Consider the following 17,368-nt stretch of genomic DNA (forward strand, 5'->3'; position numbering starts at 1 on the left):
TATTTCTTTTTCTTCTCTGATTGTTGTGGCTAGAACTTCCAAAACTATGTTGAATAATAGTGGTGAGATTGGTCAACCTTGTCTTTTTTTCCTCATCTTAGTGGAAATGGTTTCACTTTTTCCCCATTGAGGATGATGTTGGCTGTGGGTTTGTCATATATGGGCTTTATTATGTTGAGGAAAGTTCCTTCTATGCTAGAACTACATTTTGAGCTAAGCAATTTATTGTGAGCCTTCTCCTATGTCATTAAGTATTTTTCAAAAACAGATTTTAATCGTTTCTGCAGTTCATTTAACCATTTCCCATTATTAGCTGTATAAATTAATTTTAAGTTTTCCAGTCTTTTAAGTTATGTTTATGATCTATTTATCTATATCTCTATGTATCTATATCTGAAAAGTTTTCCTCAGCAAAACTTACATTCAATTTACATTCCCACCAATAAGTGAGATGTAGTTCATTGCTGCCAGACCTGCACTTACTGTATCTTTTGGGTTTCATTTTTTTTCTTTCTTTTTTTTTTTTTTTTTTTTTTTGCGGTACATGGGCCTCTCACTGTTGTGGCCTCTCCCGTTGCGGAGCACAGGCTCCAGACGCACAGGCTCCGCGGCATGTGGGATCTTCCTGGACCGGGGCACGAACCCGTGTCCCCTGCATCAGCAGGCAGACTCTCAACCACTGCGCCACCAGGGAAGTCCCTGGTTTTTTTGCAATTTAGTATGTAAAAAAATAGTCTCATTTTGTAAATTTGTACTACATCCTTACAATTTGTTTTGTTAATTAAAGTATAGTTGAGTTAAAATATTAGTTTCAGGTGTACAACATAGTATGTCAATGTTTTAATAGATGATACTCCATTTAAAGTTATTATAAAACACTGGCTATATTCCTTGCGCTGTACAAGATATCCTTGTATCTTACTTATTTTACACATAGTAGTTTGTACCTCATAATCCCATACCCCCATTTTGCCCCTCCCCCACCTCTCTGCCCACTGGCAACCACTAGTTTGTTCTCTATATGAGACTGTTTCTGTTTTGTTATATTCATTTATTTGTTTTATTGTTTTAGATTTCTTTTTGTACTTCAGTACATAAAAATATCTCATTTTGTCAATCTGTACTACATCCTTTACAATTTGAGCTACAATTTTTCATAGGATTAATGGTCATTTATGTCTCTTTCTGGTGACTACCTTATTAACGACTTACTCAGACAAATGTTTTCCTTATCTCATTTTTCTTTAAAATTGGCTCTGGTATTTTCACAATGTTTGTGATCACTTCCATTGATTTTTGTGCTTCCCCATCATGTTTTTAAAGTTTTATTAAAAATTTCTCCAAAATTTATGATTAAAATATTTTTGACATTTTAATCTATGTGGTAGTTTGTTTTGGTGTAACATTTGACACAGGTTCTAACTTCATTTTTTTCAGTTAGTTAATAATTCATCTTCTCAATAATATTTATAAATAATTTTCCCTCCATCACTGTTTTATCAATGGAAATACTCTGTTCCATTCATCTGCATACCGTATCTTTTATACTTAACCCACTCCCCTAATTGCTATACCTTTGTACTATTATGTTTTTACATTTATAGCTTTATTAAGTCACATATTCTTCAAAGTAAATTTTGGAACTATTCCAGGTATTACAAACAACAACATAAAGGGGAAAAAAGATTGAACAGTTATAGGTTGTTTAGTATTATAGTAGAGGAAATAGTTTAAATAGGACAATATATACTGGAAAATGTTTAAATAAAGATTTCTTTGAAGAAATTCTTCTAAAATTACTTTTTTAGGAAATAATATTTAATTCCCCAAAAAGAACTCTTGATATAACAAAGTTAAATTTTTAACTTTTTTTCTTAATTTAATTCTCAAAATGTGGACATATTATCTCAGCTCTTAAATACAATGAATGAATACACTTGAATGTCTTACAAAATAAAATGTGATTAGATATACAACAGAGGCTTTTCAGAACTAGCAGGGAAAGTATTCTAAAATCTCATACAAATTATTTCTTTAATTTCCCATATTAGTATTTTATTTCCTGATATAAGACTATTAAAATACAGTAAATAGAACTCAAAAACTAATTATAATATTACATCAAAAAGGGTTTAAATTAAAACTAATTTTATAACTACATCAATTTTACCACTTTCTTTTTGGAAATGTGAGATGAGCTCTAAATCAGCAAGCAAAGGGGAGGAATAATACCAGAGCTTCTATAATAATCAAAATCCATGTTTCTGAAAATATACACTAAGCAAGAAAGAATATACTTCATGAGTAGACCGTATCATTGTTTTCAAAGATGGAATTTTTATCTTATGGAGAGAAGGCACAAATGCATAAAATATTACACTTTTAAATTCTAAATCTTCATTTTTTCAGCTGGTAAACTATCATACTTGCCACGATTATTTTAATTCTAGTATTGTATTAAGGTTATACCAATGTGATTGCTTGATAGATGAGATCTGTACTGTATTAAGACATTTAAATAGTCACAAACCTGTAACTCCCCGAGTCTCTGCTCCATGATCTCATATTCCGTGACAGTAACCTGAGGTACAGAGAGTTTGGTTTCTGACTGCTGGATCGACATGAGGATGGTACTCATGGTCTCCTGATAGCGCATGGGTGGCAAAGTGTCCAAAACTTTATCGAAAGGGAAAAAAAGAGAATCATTTAACCATTTAAAACTTTGTCATTTGTTTTCCTAAGCTGCCAGCAAACTCAATCATACTAATAATTACAAATATTAACAAAGTGTGAAAACGTGAATATACAGATTAGAATATGATGTTGTTGAAGATAAATTCCTATTACATGCGTGATATTTTGACAGAAACTATGCATATATTACATCGAATCCTCCTATCAGCCTTGCAAGATTTGCATTGTTTAATTCATGTTTTTTAAGGTGAGGAAATGGAGCAACAGAGAGGCTGAGTAACTTGCCCAAGGTAACACAGATGGTAGTCGGAGAAACCAAGTAGAGTTCATGTATATTTGACTTTGAAGACTACTCTCTTTCTGTATTATCATTTGCCTTTGGGGAAAATAGTATCATTATCTACAGCAGGTGATATTTTATATTACATCAGTTCATGTTGTATTTTACTAAAAGAAACACAATTTGTGTGTGTTTAGTGTCAGAAACTCTAATAATGATCACACACATCATTCTTAATCCTTACAATAAACCTGTGAGATAGACATTTTTATTCCATTTATATTTGAGGAAATAGAGGCTATAAAAGAAGGCCAACTAATTTGTTCATAGTCAAACATCTAGTAAGTGTCACAGCCAGGATTTTAGACCAAGATCATCTTGTTTCAAAGTCAAAGCCACCAACAAACGATGTACTTTCTCTAACATATATATATATATATATAAACACACACACACACAACACACACACATATATGTATATGTACATACATATATTCATTCCAACTATATATAAAATTAGGGAATGAAATATATATATATGGGAAAGTACAATGTGTGTGTATATATATATATATATACACAATTTTAAATCTAAAATTATATATGTGTATATATACTATTTATTACTATACATTATTTTCTATTTTATACACGCCCACACAGATTATGTGACTTAAGTAGCTATACTGACCATGTTCAAGGTTGAGAATTTTGGCAGAAAACTGGAAACCATAAAAATGATTTTAAGTGTTTTAAGAAGAATAAAAAAGAAATTGTAGAACTGAAACATGCAATAAGTGAAAAGTAATAACACAATGAATAAGTTTAAATGCAGATTAGACAAAGCTAAACAGAGAATTAGTAAACCTGAAGATAGGCCAGAAACATATATATGTGTGTGTGTGTATGTGTGTGTATTTATATATATGTATACATGCATATACGTAGATATCTGGAATGAAGCATGGAGAGACAAACAGATGGAAAATAAAGATGAGAGAATAAGAGACATAGAAAAAAACAGTAAAATGAACAAAAATGTATCCCAGAATCACAGAGAGAGACATGGGACAGAAGCCACATTTGAAGAGATAATGGCTGAGAATTTTCCTAAATAGATAAAATCACAGTGCAAAATACTAGCTCAAATCACTATATCCAATGGCATTATTTAAACCACATTATTTTTATCAGATAGTCTATGAGTTTCACTTCTATATGCCAATTCCTTCCAAACTAAATGAGAAGAATATAGGAAAGTATTTTGCACGCTAGTTAAGTAGGGTTTTCAAATGGAAAATATATTTCTAGGAAGTGTGTTAGAAAGGGATACTGAGAATTTTACTCAATGTGCTTATATTTATTTGGCAGTTCATGCCCAAATTTATTTTAAGAGGGCTTCTTTAATGTGAGCACTTCTGATTTCATGATGAAGGATCTCAAAACATCTCTGTGGTACTTTAAACCTCACTGCTTTCTTTCATATAAATAATGTGTTTCTCTGCTAACTAGATACATTTGAATGCTAGATAATTATTAATAAAAACAAAGAGGGATCTCATGAATAGTACTGAAGTAAAGGAGTATTTAGTTATGCTGAAGCAAAGAGTTGGAAGGAGACAGGTCTATGGGTAGAGACAAGGAGGTATGTTGGATAGATTATAAAATGTACAAAGTATGGTTTAACTGAACTTGAACATATACATTCTGGAAAACGGTGCTTGTTTTCCAACAATAAACATTTATTAGAAGCTTGTCAGAGATGATATGAATCAGTTCAATTTTATCCAGATGATGAATATATGTCAGGAGAGAAAGATAAGTATAGAAAGAGTTGATGAAGATATTAGGGTTACTTTTTATTAGAAAAAGATCAACATGTTTTTCATGAACATCTATCAGAATTGCTCCTCCATTCTGTTTGTACAGAAGGAGGCTGTGTAGCATGACAATTAGCAAGTCTGATTCTGCAGTTCAGTAAACCTGTGCTTTGGAATTGGCTCTCCACTCACTAGCTTTGGCAAATTACTTAACATTTTAGCATCTTAGACCTCATTTATAAAAATGGGGATGTAGAAACTTCGGGGAGAATTAATTGAAGTCATTTATTATTCCTTCGTTCAGCCAATATTTATTCAGTGCTCTGAGCACCAGGGAAGCAAGAAGTAAAAATTAAAATAGCAAAGCCTTGGCTTTCATGATGCTTAAAATCTAATTGGTGAGTCAGAAAATTAACAAACAAATCAAAAGACTATAATGACTAATAGAAATAAATGGCAGTGAAGAAAAATTAAGTTATTGTGGGGGGGAGATCCTTCCAGATAATGCAATACAAAAAATTTAAGATTGAGAATTAGATATAAAAATGTTGGAGCAATGAGGATTTACACAGGGACGGTGGGCAGTCAATAGATTAGCAATGGAAGACACTACCATCTCCAAGCTTAGAGGGACAAAGGCAAGAGGTGTGAGATGGTGTTACAAGAAACCAATAATTGGAACCACCCAGAAGGAGCTGAATTCACAGGGGGATTCCCTTTGGGGATGCAGGGTCCCTGAGGTATGCTGTTTCCAGAGAGGGCTAGAAAGTTGGAGGATTCATTCTCAGCCACTGATGGAGAGGCACCCTGTAACACTGAGAGGGGAAGAGAATATTCTATCTTCTCTCCTCTTCTCACCTTCAGTATCCTCCAAGTGCCTCCCACTGGCTGAACTAAGCAGGTAGACAGTTTAAAAAAAGGATCCTAGGAAGTGTAGTTTCATAGGAAGAGCAGGGAATGGCACTGAGAAGAGACAAACAGAAGATGTGCCTGGAGATGATGGTGAGAGTGCGTACAGAGGGGAGGGAACGGAATTTGAGAGGGGCAACAAAGTACATCAGTGGTTTTACCAATATTCCATTTCTTAAGTTTAGTAGCTCAGTATGCAGATTTCTATTTTTTTCATTATTTAAAAAAATGTCTATATGTTACAGAAACTCTTTGAATATAATAAAAGTATTAAATAAAATAAAAAGGATAAAAAGGGACCAGACAGTGAATAAAAAAGCCCTCTCCTTGGAAGTATCACTTGACAAGAGACTTAAAAGCACTGAAGGAGGGAGCCATATGAATACAGAGAGGAAAGGTTTTCCAGGTGGGTAATAAAAAGTTTAACAGTCCAAAGACATGAGTATTTCTAGTAAGGTAGGAGCACAGCAAGGAGGCAAGTGTAGCAAGAACAAAGTGAGCAAGGTGGAGTGTGGTGGGACATTAGGGCAGGGGAAACTACGACCATGAAGGCCTTTGTAGATCTTAATAAGATGCTACATTTTATTCTAAATTTGTCTCTATATTTGCCGATTACTGCACCCATTATTGGGTACATATTTGCTATTATTATTAGCTAGAAGGGAGACGCAAGACAACAGGAAAGTGAAGGAGACATACTCAGGACTAAGTAGAAATTGTAAGAGTTTAATACAAAGTTTTACCTATGCTAATAAAAGGAGAACACTTCCTTGCTAGGGAGAGAACAAAAGCTGAATAGAGGCACTCACGTTCTTTCATTTGTGGGGAGAGGTAGGTTCCTTTGAACTAATTTTACTTTCTAGAGAACCAGACTCATAGCCAAACCTAAGCTAAGACATTGCTCTGAAATGATTTACAAACACACACACACACACACGTCCACACATGAAGACATACAATGCATGCATATGAACATCCTAACACACACAGTGTGAATTTTAAAAGTTAGTGTCCACTTCATCCTGCAAAGAGAATCATGATCAGACCAAAAATTAAATAATAATAATAGATAAAGATCAAGGGAAATGGTAACAAAAAGGATGAAAGTGTTTTATTTGTTTAACTTCAGGTTTACTTAAATACTGTTGTTTCAGTACTGGTTAATACTTAATGGTCATTTAAAAATACATATACAAGGCATAGTTTATTATATTGCACAGCATATTTAACCATGTATTTGGAAGAGTGTTTAGACTGTGCTGAGGATAATCTTGGCATTTGTAGCATCCCGGGGAAAGACTGTATTTGTAGTTGTAATTGTACCTACATTAAATGAAAGGAAACAAAGATTTTCTGACTTGTCAGCTTATCACCAAAGTGATAAGGTAGCATGAACACTGTACAAGTATAAAACAATTACTTAACTCATAAGTATATGTTATAATATTATAGATGGTCCAAAACTCAGTCAGCATCCACCTATGGAATAGATCAAAGGAGGGAGGGAGGAAAGGAGATAGACAGATAGACAGACTGACAGAAATAAAATGCCGTACATTCAAAGAATCCATTGTTTTTCAGCACAGGCCAGCATAAAATAAAAATCTCTCAAATCCAGAAAGAAGATGACCACTGAAACATTCTAAATTATTAAATAACAAATTTGATTGATCTTTCTTCTATTAACCAATACAATTCTAGTTAGATCTTAAGAAATAATGACACTTGATACATTATTTTTCTTTGTGTTAAACAAAATGTCAACAAAGTACGCATTAATTTGCCTTATTCAATGAATAACTTACATTATGTAAAGTCTCAGGTTCTCTTCAAAACCCTGATAAAGTATTGAAGAATCCAGACCACCACTGCATGTGGGCACTATTTACCATATTGTATAGATGGAACATCTTATTCTGTATTCTGATTCAGGACGTTTGGGCACATTTTTTTTCCTTGAAATCTGGATCCTAAGTAAAATCTCTGGGTGTTTCACAGGTGGATTGCTTTGGGGAGGAGCTAGAACTGAAACAGGACCTAGCAAGTCCATAGTTTCTGAACTAGCTACCTCACTACCCATGTGTGGGTTCATCAATCAGGAAATACATCTGAAGAGCTATGGGAATAGTTACCCAATGGGCTCTAATCTCATCCTCAAGTCCACTTCATTACTAAGGGAGGCCCTGATTGTCTTCTCCCTTCTTTAGCTTCCTTCTGGTCTCTCAGTTTAATGAGAAGGGAAATATTTCAGTTTCTGAACTGTTGATCTTTTTCTGTATAACTGCTTCGGATAAGTATTCGGATGCAAGACGTAAAGTTCTCCCGTTGAGAGCTAAACCAAACTTCCACTCTATTCTGAGAAGACAGAACGACTTGTGAAAAGATCAAATGCCTTTGTTAGTATCTCACAGGTAAGTTATTTAGCTCAAGCAAAAACCCAAACAAGGGAAGATCCTTCCTAGTCTCTCCACGTGTACTTTTGCTTCCTTTCAATCTATCCTCACCGCTCAGTTTCTGAAAATGCAAAACTGATTTATGATGTTATATCACAGCATAAAACCCATCAGTATTGTTTCATTTTTCTCATGTTAGTGTCTAGAACCCTCACCGTGGCTCATAAAAGGCCCTTCTAGACTGTTTGCCTCTCTAGGCTTACCTTGCATCACTCTCTCCTCTCTGTGCTCCAGGGACACAGGACTTCTCAGATTCTTAGCTAGCCAGCACCTACTACCCTTAGTCTCACAAATTCCTGTTCATCTTTCAGCTTCTTTGTCCTCTCTGAGGACTAAGAAAGATAATTTATAAGATTGGTGTTTATAGACTAAAAATTACTATGAATATAGAATACATTTAACTTTTAATATTATTTTCTCATATAATCTTTGCCAAATACCAACCACCAATTCCTCACACCAGTTTTCACCATTTAAAGTACACTTAAGTTGTCAAGTTTTTGTTTCATTGTGAGAACACTAGTAAAGAACAAAAGGAAAGAGGAAATGAAAGTCAAGATGGATTTCCAAGATGGTAGCTCTTATTTGCTGAATACTTAATATGTTCAAAGCACCATGTAGTAATACAAGAAATGAGATTTACTCCCTGGTGTAAGTTTGGGGAAAAACATACATATGGAAAATTCCTTGAAAATAATTATTAATTAACAAACTGAACTGCAATATGACTTGATGTGGTATAACCATTAACATGTACTTGATTTTAAGGGAGGTTTATGGATTTTATGATAAGAAAAATGCATTATTCTTAAATAGGCCAACGTTTGAAAATTTAGGACATTTACAATCTTTTCCCCAATTGATTTTACAGAGGCCCAGCAACAAGTACACTGAAATCCACTAGAGGGAGCTGACGTTACTGTAAAGCTGTATTACCTGCTTCCCTATCAGGAAAATAAACCCCTCAGTAAAAATGACTTTGAAGTAAAAGAAAGGAAAAAAAAATGCATTTATCTTTCATTACATGACCTCACCAGGAAATAAAAAGGAAAAAAAATATGAAAGTGAGGAAAGCCCGTGTATTACACTATGCTGATTCTAGAAATGTTATTAGGTGGTAAATTTTTTGCACATTTACAAAGGAAATCAGTTAAAAATGTGTATTCCAACAAATTAAAGTTTCAGTAGAAAACAAATATATGTTCTTGTGCTTCTCATGACAACTTTGAGGATGAATTTTTTAAAAATATTTTTATCTTAATGCCTTAAAAATCTTTTACTCTATAATCCTTTGTGTGTACATATATATACATATGTGTATATGTGTATGCTGAACCAGAGACCCATACGCTAATGCTTAAAAATGTTCATAAACCTGCCTGTCAAAGGAATTTTTGTCTGATGAGTAGGGATATTTGCACTGTGTATTAATCTCATAAGAGCAAATTGGTGAGAGACAAAATTGACATCCTGAAAAATTTGCTCGTCATATGGTAGGCATTTGCGTAACTGCTCCACTCATATGTTGTATTTCACCAGTAAATGAGAAAAAGAAGATATTGTATAGTTATAGTGATCCAAGAGTAAAATGCAGCCCAAAGAATAATTTGTCCTTGGCTGAGTTTCAGTTGCCACATGTATGCTACAGCTATAATAATCTTCATATAAATTGATAGAAGTATTAGCAAGATGCCTAGCTAGATGTCCTTGCACATGAAGCAAACTGGATTTGATGAAAACCTACTAACAGGGCTTCAACTGCTCTTTTATTTCCTTCAATGTTCCAAACATTTGACTGTAAAATTTGCAACCCACCAAGGAGAAGTAACGCCTATATACAACGTATACTTTATTTGTTCTTCATAGTCATGACATTATTATGGAGGGAGCAAGAAATGGAAATGTAACATATTTGCTTTCCAAAAACAACATTCCATTAGATGTTACTACAGGTTGTACAGAGTATGTTTTCTTTGATGGAAATCATTCTTTCATGTTAGTACTTTCTCTTTTCATGATAAACAGCTAATTTGGAAAACATCAAGTTAGTCATTTTAAGTATTTTTACTTACTTGTCTGTAGCTCTTTCTCTCTGGCCTGCATATCAGCAAAGACTTGGTTAAAATGATTTGTAAAGGCCACAAAGTCTGCATCCAGGAACATTGGCCCTTGTCCTTTCTCTTTCAGGGCTATGCTTTGAATTTTTAATCGCTCAATTTGAGGCTGAAGAACTGACAGCCGGTTGACTTCATCCTGTACCATAATTTAGAGTATTAAAATAAATAACATTTTTACTTTGCATACATTACATTTTTGCAAAGAAAAGTATTAAAAGGCAGTGATGCAAACTTAGCTTAATGCCCTTATCAAAATATTGGTAAGAAACATCCATGATGGTTGAAGCAAGCCTCCAGCTCAGATGATCAATTTAAGAATACCTTGACTCTTCATTCAATAGATACCACCATATACAATGATTTTTAAATTTCAAAATGACATCATTTAGAACATTAATCGGCATAAATATATACAGCTGAAAAGTACTATGAATGACCTTTTATCTTTTTCATAAATCAAACATGGATGTTTCTCTACACCGCTCATGTCAAAATTGTGCACCTTTACTTCAAATTCTAAGCTCATTCAATGAACAATTTTCTTTAAATTCATTTGTGTAGAATATAAACTGTATATATATCTACATATGTCTGCATATATACATACTACATTAAATTACAAATGTTTATATATTAATTTTATATAGATTACATATATATGTAATCTATGCAATATTTATATATATACACTCACATATTTGTGTCTAAAATTATCTAGGTTTTGTACAGTCTTATCACTTCTCCTGACTGAATAGGCAATTACCATCATTTTAATCAGGGAGACTGTTTGCTCTGCTTTACTCTTGCTGTCCTGGCAAAATTGTTAACAGCACCCCCTTTTACTCTCAAGACTACTCTGATTTAGTTGATAAAAATCACAAGGACACTCTGCCGTGCTGTCCAATGTAGTAGTCTCTCGTCACATGTGGCTACTGAGCACCTAAAAAGTGCTTAGTCCAAATTTAGATGTGCTGTCATTGTAAAACATACACTGAATTTTGAAGACTTAGTATGAAAATACAAATATAAACTCATAGTTTTAAATGATTAAATCTTGAAATGATGATATTTTTGATATATCACGTTAAATAAAATGCATTATTGAAATTCATTTATTTACCTCTTTTTCCTATTTAAAAGTCATTTCTAGAACATTTAAAATTACACGTGACTTGAATTTGTGGCCTGCATTCAATTTCTTTGGAACAGTGCTGCTCTTGGTGTAAATGTTTTCATACTCTTTTGTTTCCAGTGAAGTTGCAATTCATATGTATCTGATAAATACATAATTTGAACTCAAAGAGAAATTTCAAAATGCTCTTTTTTAAAGTATTACTACCATGGTTGTTCACTTAAATGTCATAACTATGCTACCTCTAGAAAAAAGTACTTCAGGATCATTTATCGTTCAAAATGCAAAAAGCAGGAGAATTAAAATGTAAAAATTGGATCACATGACAATTAGAAGGAAAGGAAAATTGACAGAATTATAATAATTATGAACTAAATATAAATCTGAGCTTCCTGGAAATTAAAGTAAAATTTTTTTTAAAAACTGTTATTTTTGGATCCATGCATACTCTTAGAGAGAGTAACTTCTGTCTTGGGACTGAAAGATAAATTTATCACATAGATCCTTTCATAGTAGCAATACTACCTAATGGACAATCTATTTTTAGAATATATAAAGATAACTTTCAGAGGAATTTTGGTATGTGATTATAACAGTATGAGTTAATTCAGGTAGGTTAATCTCTAACAATCAAATTCTTCCGGTAGGTGAAAATTAAAGACATTTAGATAAATAAGGAGGTGACCCCCACCTCTCCCATTCAAATATAAAGCCTCTCTATCAAGTGCTAGAAGGTAGGGAGCATATTCATAGAAGAAGAGTAAGACAAGAGGTAAAGGGTAACACTCTGTGGTTTGGATTATAGAATTACAGACATGCACTTTGTACACTAGACTTGCAAATGGTACCAATGACATCTGCCGTGAAACATTTAAGAAACCGATTTACATTTGGCCAGATGTGGGGCCGTCATTCTTCCTTTTTAGGGGGTTATATAATGAGTCTACAGTATAGTAAAGTATGTTCTGCAAAACAAAGGAGACTTTGAAACTAATAAAACATTTGGGCAAATGTTCAGCAGGGACCTTAAAGTTCTGAGAGTAAATCACAGGAAATATCATTTTGACCTCAAATATTTAACATTTAAAAGATGTTAACAATTACTCGTTATTTCCATAAAAGGGCCTTAAGAGTGGTTGGTCCTCCAGAGTAAGTCATGTTCTCTCAGTCTGTTTATCCTTTAAAAGTATATGTTTATCTACTGGAAAAACTTGTATTTTTTTCCTCAGGAAAGGGTCCATGGATTTCTTCCAATTCCCAAAGGGCTCCCTAATCCTCAACATATTAAGAACCAGTTCTGGCAAACATTAGATTTTGAGCTAAATCAGCACCCTAATTTTAGAAACACCTCCAAATAACAGAATGTGCTGACAAATAGGATGGAGTAATTTATCTACCTATTACTAACCACAACCAAGTAATCACAATTTCAACTGTTGTGTGAATGACATAGGGTTTATCCTGCTAAGTATTTTGCCTAAGGTGATTCATCAAACTAACAGAAACCAATGGGGCAGAGAGAAACAGTAAGGAGTGATGAAGAGGTATAGACCTCCATCATCAGAATTTGGAACTTTGTGGCTGAATGCAGAAAAAAGAAATGATTTCACTTAGGATGACTTCTCTAACCTCGAGAGAATAATTAAGATATGTAACCTCCAGTGATCTCCATTCGCTCCTCAGATAAAGACCAAGGTCCTAGCATGCCCTAAGAGTCCCTGCTTTGTCTCCTATATGCTTGTCTTTTTGCCTCCATCTTTCATCTTACGCCCCCACCCTTCTATGCCCAGCATTCACATTGGCCTTATTTCAGTTATTTGGTCATTATTGCTCCCTCCCACCATGTTCCTTCTGCCTGAAGCCTCCTTCCCTGCTGTTCTCTTAATTTCAACTCAAATGTACCTGCCTCAAGGAAGCTGCCCTTGTGGCTCTGTCAAGGTCAGGTTTTCCCTGTTAGACACTCTCCCAGAACTGTGTACCTTTGTTTAAAGCATTTGTCCGGTGGTAATTTAACATCTGTTTATTTAATCATTTACTTAATCTCTCTCTCACCTACTCTAGGTAAATGCTATGAGGGCAGGGTCAATGAATGCTCACTCTAATATTCCCTAAACTTAAGTGTCTGCCACCCCAGTGGGTCCTAAAGGTAGAAGCATCACCCTCGTAGGACTGGAAGGCAGGACATCAAGCCAAAGAAGATTATTCTCAAACCTTAAATCCAGTGGAATTTGCCTTGCTAAATTTTGGACTTGATTAGGATCCCTTCTTTCTTCCCTATTTTTTCTCCTTTTGGAATGTGAATGCCTATCCTATGCCTGTCCCACCATCATATATTGGAAGCACATAAGTCATCTAGTTTCACTGGTTCATAGCAGGAAAGAAGTTCTATCTCAGGATGAATGATATCTTGAGTCTCATCCATATCTGATTTAAATTATGAAGAGACTTTGGACTTTAGGCTTTAGGGTTGATGCTAGAATGAGTTATGACTTTTGGACTTTGGGGGCTCATGGCATGTAACAAGGACATAAATGGGGGGCAGGGTGAGAATCTGTGTACCAAATCATGTCCCCCCAAATTTATGTGTTAGATCTCTAACCCACAATGTGACTATACTTGGTGATAGGGCTTTTAGAAAGTAATTAAGGTTAAATCAGTTCTTAAGTGCAGGGGCTTTATCTGATAGGACTGGTGGCCTTACAAGAAGAAGAGAAAGATTTTTTTTTTCCCCTCCATGCACATGTGCCAAGGAAAGGCCAGGTGAGGATGTAGTGAGAAGGCAGCTGTTTGCAAGACACAAAGAGTTCTCACCAGAAGTTGAACCCTGCCAGACCTTCATCTTGGACTTTCAGCCTCCAGAACTGTGAGAAAATAAATTTCTTTTATTTAAGCCACCCACTCTATGGTATTTGTTATGGCAGCCCAAACCAGCTAATACACTTAGTATCATTCTTGGCCACATCAGAGATACTGAATACGTATTTTATGGATGAATGCATTTTGTAGATGTTATTAATATCTATATCTGAATCTCAAGAAACAGGTTAAGGTACTATCTTTATCGCAAAAATAATACAGATGGAGTATTCCTCTAATTCACAGGGAAAAAAAGTCATGGATTCTATTCTTTAATAGCAAAATGTATCTAGAATTACAGGGAACAGAAATTCCCTATACTTGCATATTTGCCTAATAAACTAAATGCCTTGCTGTACGATATTCTTTATCCAAAAATATATTTCCTGAGTTTATTTACTTCCTAGTAAAGCTGTAGGTCCAATATTTGAAGAAGAATCATCAAATCCTTAAACTGATTTTCCCTTCAAAATAGCTTTGAATTTCCCCTCACTTTCTGGATTCAATACCACCTCCAAACCAACCCTGGTGCCTCTCCATCTCCAGTCTTCCATTATTTAAACCACTGTTTTCAAAGTATGCAGATTAACCCCCATTCATTGCTTTTAAAATTAAGCCCAGTCATCTCAGTTTACCATTAAGGTTCATCCTGGAAACCTTTTCATCTATCCTCTAATCAATTTCCCACTTCCCATGAAAAGTGTAACTATGCATAGTAACATTGTGTAGTAACTATGCAAAAAGTTCAAGTTGTTTATATTGATATATCTTGTTTGTTTATTTACACGTGCAGAATACTCACTTAGTGTCTTTCTCAGGCCCTTTTGTGTGTGCTGTGTCTTGTTTGCCCCTCCAGATATACTGCCCACCCTTCTCCTGTGACCCAGGAGAATGACATTTATAGATTAAAGCTCCTTGTCGTCTGCCTTCTGATTAAGTTTAGTTGACGGGGACCCCTGTTCAGATTCTGGAGGCAGGGAGGAGAGCAAAGTAGGGTATTTATTTTTCTGGCCCCATTCCTGTGTTGGTACTTGGATTGGCTCTTAAAGCTGCCTTTACAATGAGCATCTGACTCTCCTTCTGGGTTTCTGTAACTTCTCACTCCCTGATCCTTTCTATCTTAAGTATAGTAACAGCACTGATGCTGGGTTACTGTACTATCCCTTGAGGTTCCTCCATACTCCAAGTACATATAAAAAATATTTTTATAAAGGAACCTTCCTCGAAGTATCCTAATTTAATGGACTGTCAGTTTTAAAGATTTTCCTCATATATCCAATTATACTGTATATCAGCTGCTTCTGTTTGTGTGGATTCCACATTTTGAACATATGACTGTGTTTTGCTCTTTTCACCTGAGCTGCCATAAGAAACAGCGCCAAATTACTGTCCATTTTCCATAGGATACGTGTGGTTCCTATACTCCAACACTGCCTCACCATTTTGCAAACTGACAAAATCAATTAACTATGTGTAACTAAGTTTTTGGGGATTCGGGCATCCATATGTTACCTATCTAAACTCATATTCTTCGCTTATATTTTGATCTTTACTGTGTTTAATTAAACCCTTAAGAGGGAAATTTTATCATTAAATAATTTGCTATTCTTCTGGAAATTTCCAAGAAATTTCTACTGATCATGCTCCAAATAGGAGGACAGAGCCTTACCTTACAATTTTTTAACTGGCTTTTAATTGCTGTTGGCTCTGATGTGGTAGTGGGTTGGGTTTTCAACCAGTTTTCTGCAGTAGTTGTCATCTGCTCCAATTGTTGTAGCTGATTATAGAAAGTGATGATGTTGTTCTGATACTCCAGCCAGTTAAGTCTCTCACTTAGCAACTGGCAGAACTCGATCCACCGGCTGTTCAGTTGTTCTGAGGCTTGTTTGATACTGTCAGCATTAACACCCTCTAGAAAGACATATTTTATAAATATATCCACTGAAGCCACAGACTGAAAGACATTATCTGAAAACCAACATTGACTCAAGTTCCAAACTATTCATCATCTGAATAATTTCAAACAAATCATTCATTTACTGATAAAGAAGTTAAAATACCAAGATTTCTGATTATTGACTGCAAATTACTAGAATTGCATCTTATCAAAGAATATGAATGTAGCAAAGTACTAAATAAGGATACATAAGATGTACAAGAGTAGAAAATATTTAAATTTTTAAAAATGGTCAAAGCTCTGATGGTGGGGATGGAAGATTACAAATAACTTTTTAGATATTTCCAAATAAATGTTAAATATCATGTATATTATTAAACTATACTTCTAAAAAGTCACGTACATTTTTATTTTTTAAAACGCCTTTGAATTGGTTGAAATGTTATTTGGATTTTTTAAAAAAGGAAAAAAGTGAATATGTATAAAAAAATCAATAATTCTCTGTTTATGCTACAGAAAGCCAGAAATAAGCGGATTGCCCATGAGTCCAAAGAAAGGAAACAAGCATTAGGTAAAATAATCTTTCTAATTAGAAAAAAGGTTTTCAAATTATTTACATATCATTTACAAATGTGGAAGTTGATCTGAAAGTTTTAAAATCATCTATAGAAATATTAAAGCAGAAGAAGTCTATCGAGGGCAAAATGGAAACATAAGCATATCATTATCAACTTCAGCCTTCTGGAAAATCTAGTACGTTTTAGGGAATATGCTATGTCTTTTAACATATACCATCTTATTTAAATTTTGTCAAAATGTGAAATACGATTAGTGCCAATCCAATGCAAGTACAGCAATATCACATTATTAACTCTCTAAAGTTCATAATATGTAATGTTCTTACACACACACACACACACACACAATTTGTTTACATAGTAACTTCTTTAATAAATTACACTATATAAAGAAATATATTAAATATGATACGCATATTAAAACATACCTATGATAACACTAACTTTCTAATATTTCTGAAACACTGAATATTCAAATGTTTCCTATTCCTACATATACCCGCAGATCTCAAAAGGGATCATAAGCTCACTGTAAGATTCTTCCTCTAAGTTAAAGTATTTTAGGGGTTAAATGATTTAGTGAAGACCAAGTTGTCTAGGAGAATCTTCTTTTATGAATGTCCATTGTACAC

General features: G+C 34.2%; 1 protein-coding gene across 14 annotated transcripts in view; it reads right to left on the reverse strand.

Annotated features, from left to right (window-relative positions):
- The window catches only part of DMD (dystrophin), a 2,398,628-nt gene that overhangs the window by 1,434,720 nt on the left and 946,540 nt on the right, over positions 1–17,368 (reverse strand). For all 14 annotated transcript variants that reach the window (XM_055081921.1, XM_055081920.1, XM_028482834.2 and 11 more), the window contains 3 exons: positions 15,931–16,172; positions 10,229–10,409; positions 2,531–2,676 (listed from right to left, as the gene is read on the reverse strand). In XM_055081921.1, coding sequence (XP_054937896.1) covers positions 2,531–2,676; positions 10,229–10,409; positions 15,931–16,172 — 569 coding nt within the window. The remainder of the gene's footprint in view (positions 1–2,530; positions 2,677–10,228; positions 10,410–15,930; positions 16,173–17,368) is intronic.

The sequence above is a fragment of the Physeter macrocephalus genome, chromosome 21, assembly GCF_002837175.3.
Source record: "Physeter macrocephalus isolate SW-GA chromosome 21, ASM283717v5, whole genome shotgun sequence".
NCBI lineage: Eukaryota > Metazoa > Chordata > Mammalia > Artiodactyla > Physeteridae > Physeter > Physeter macrocephalus.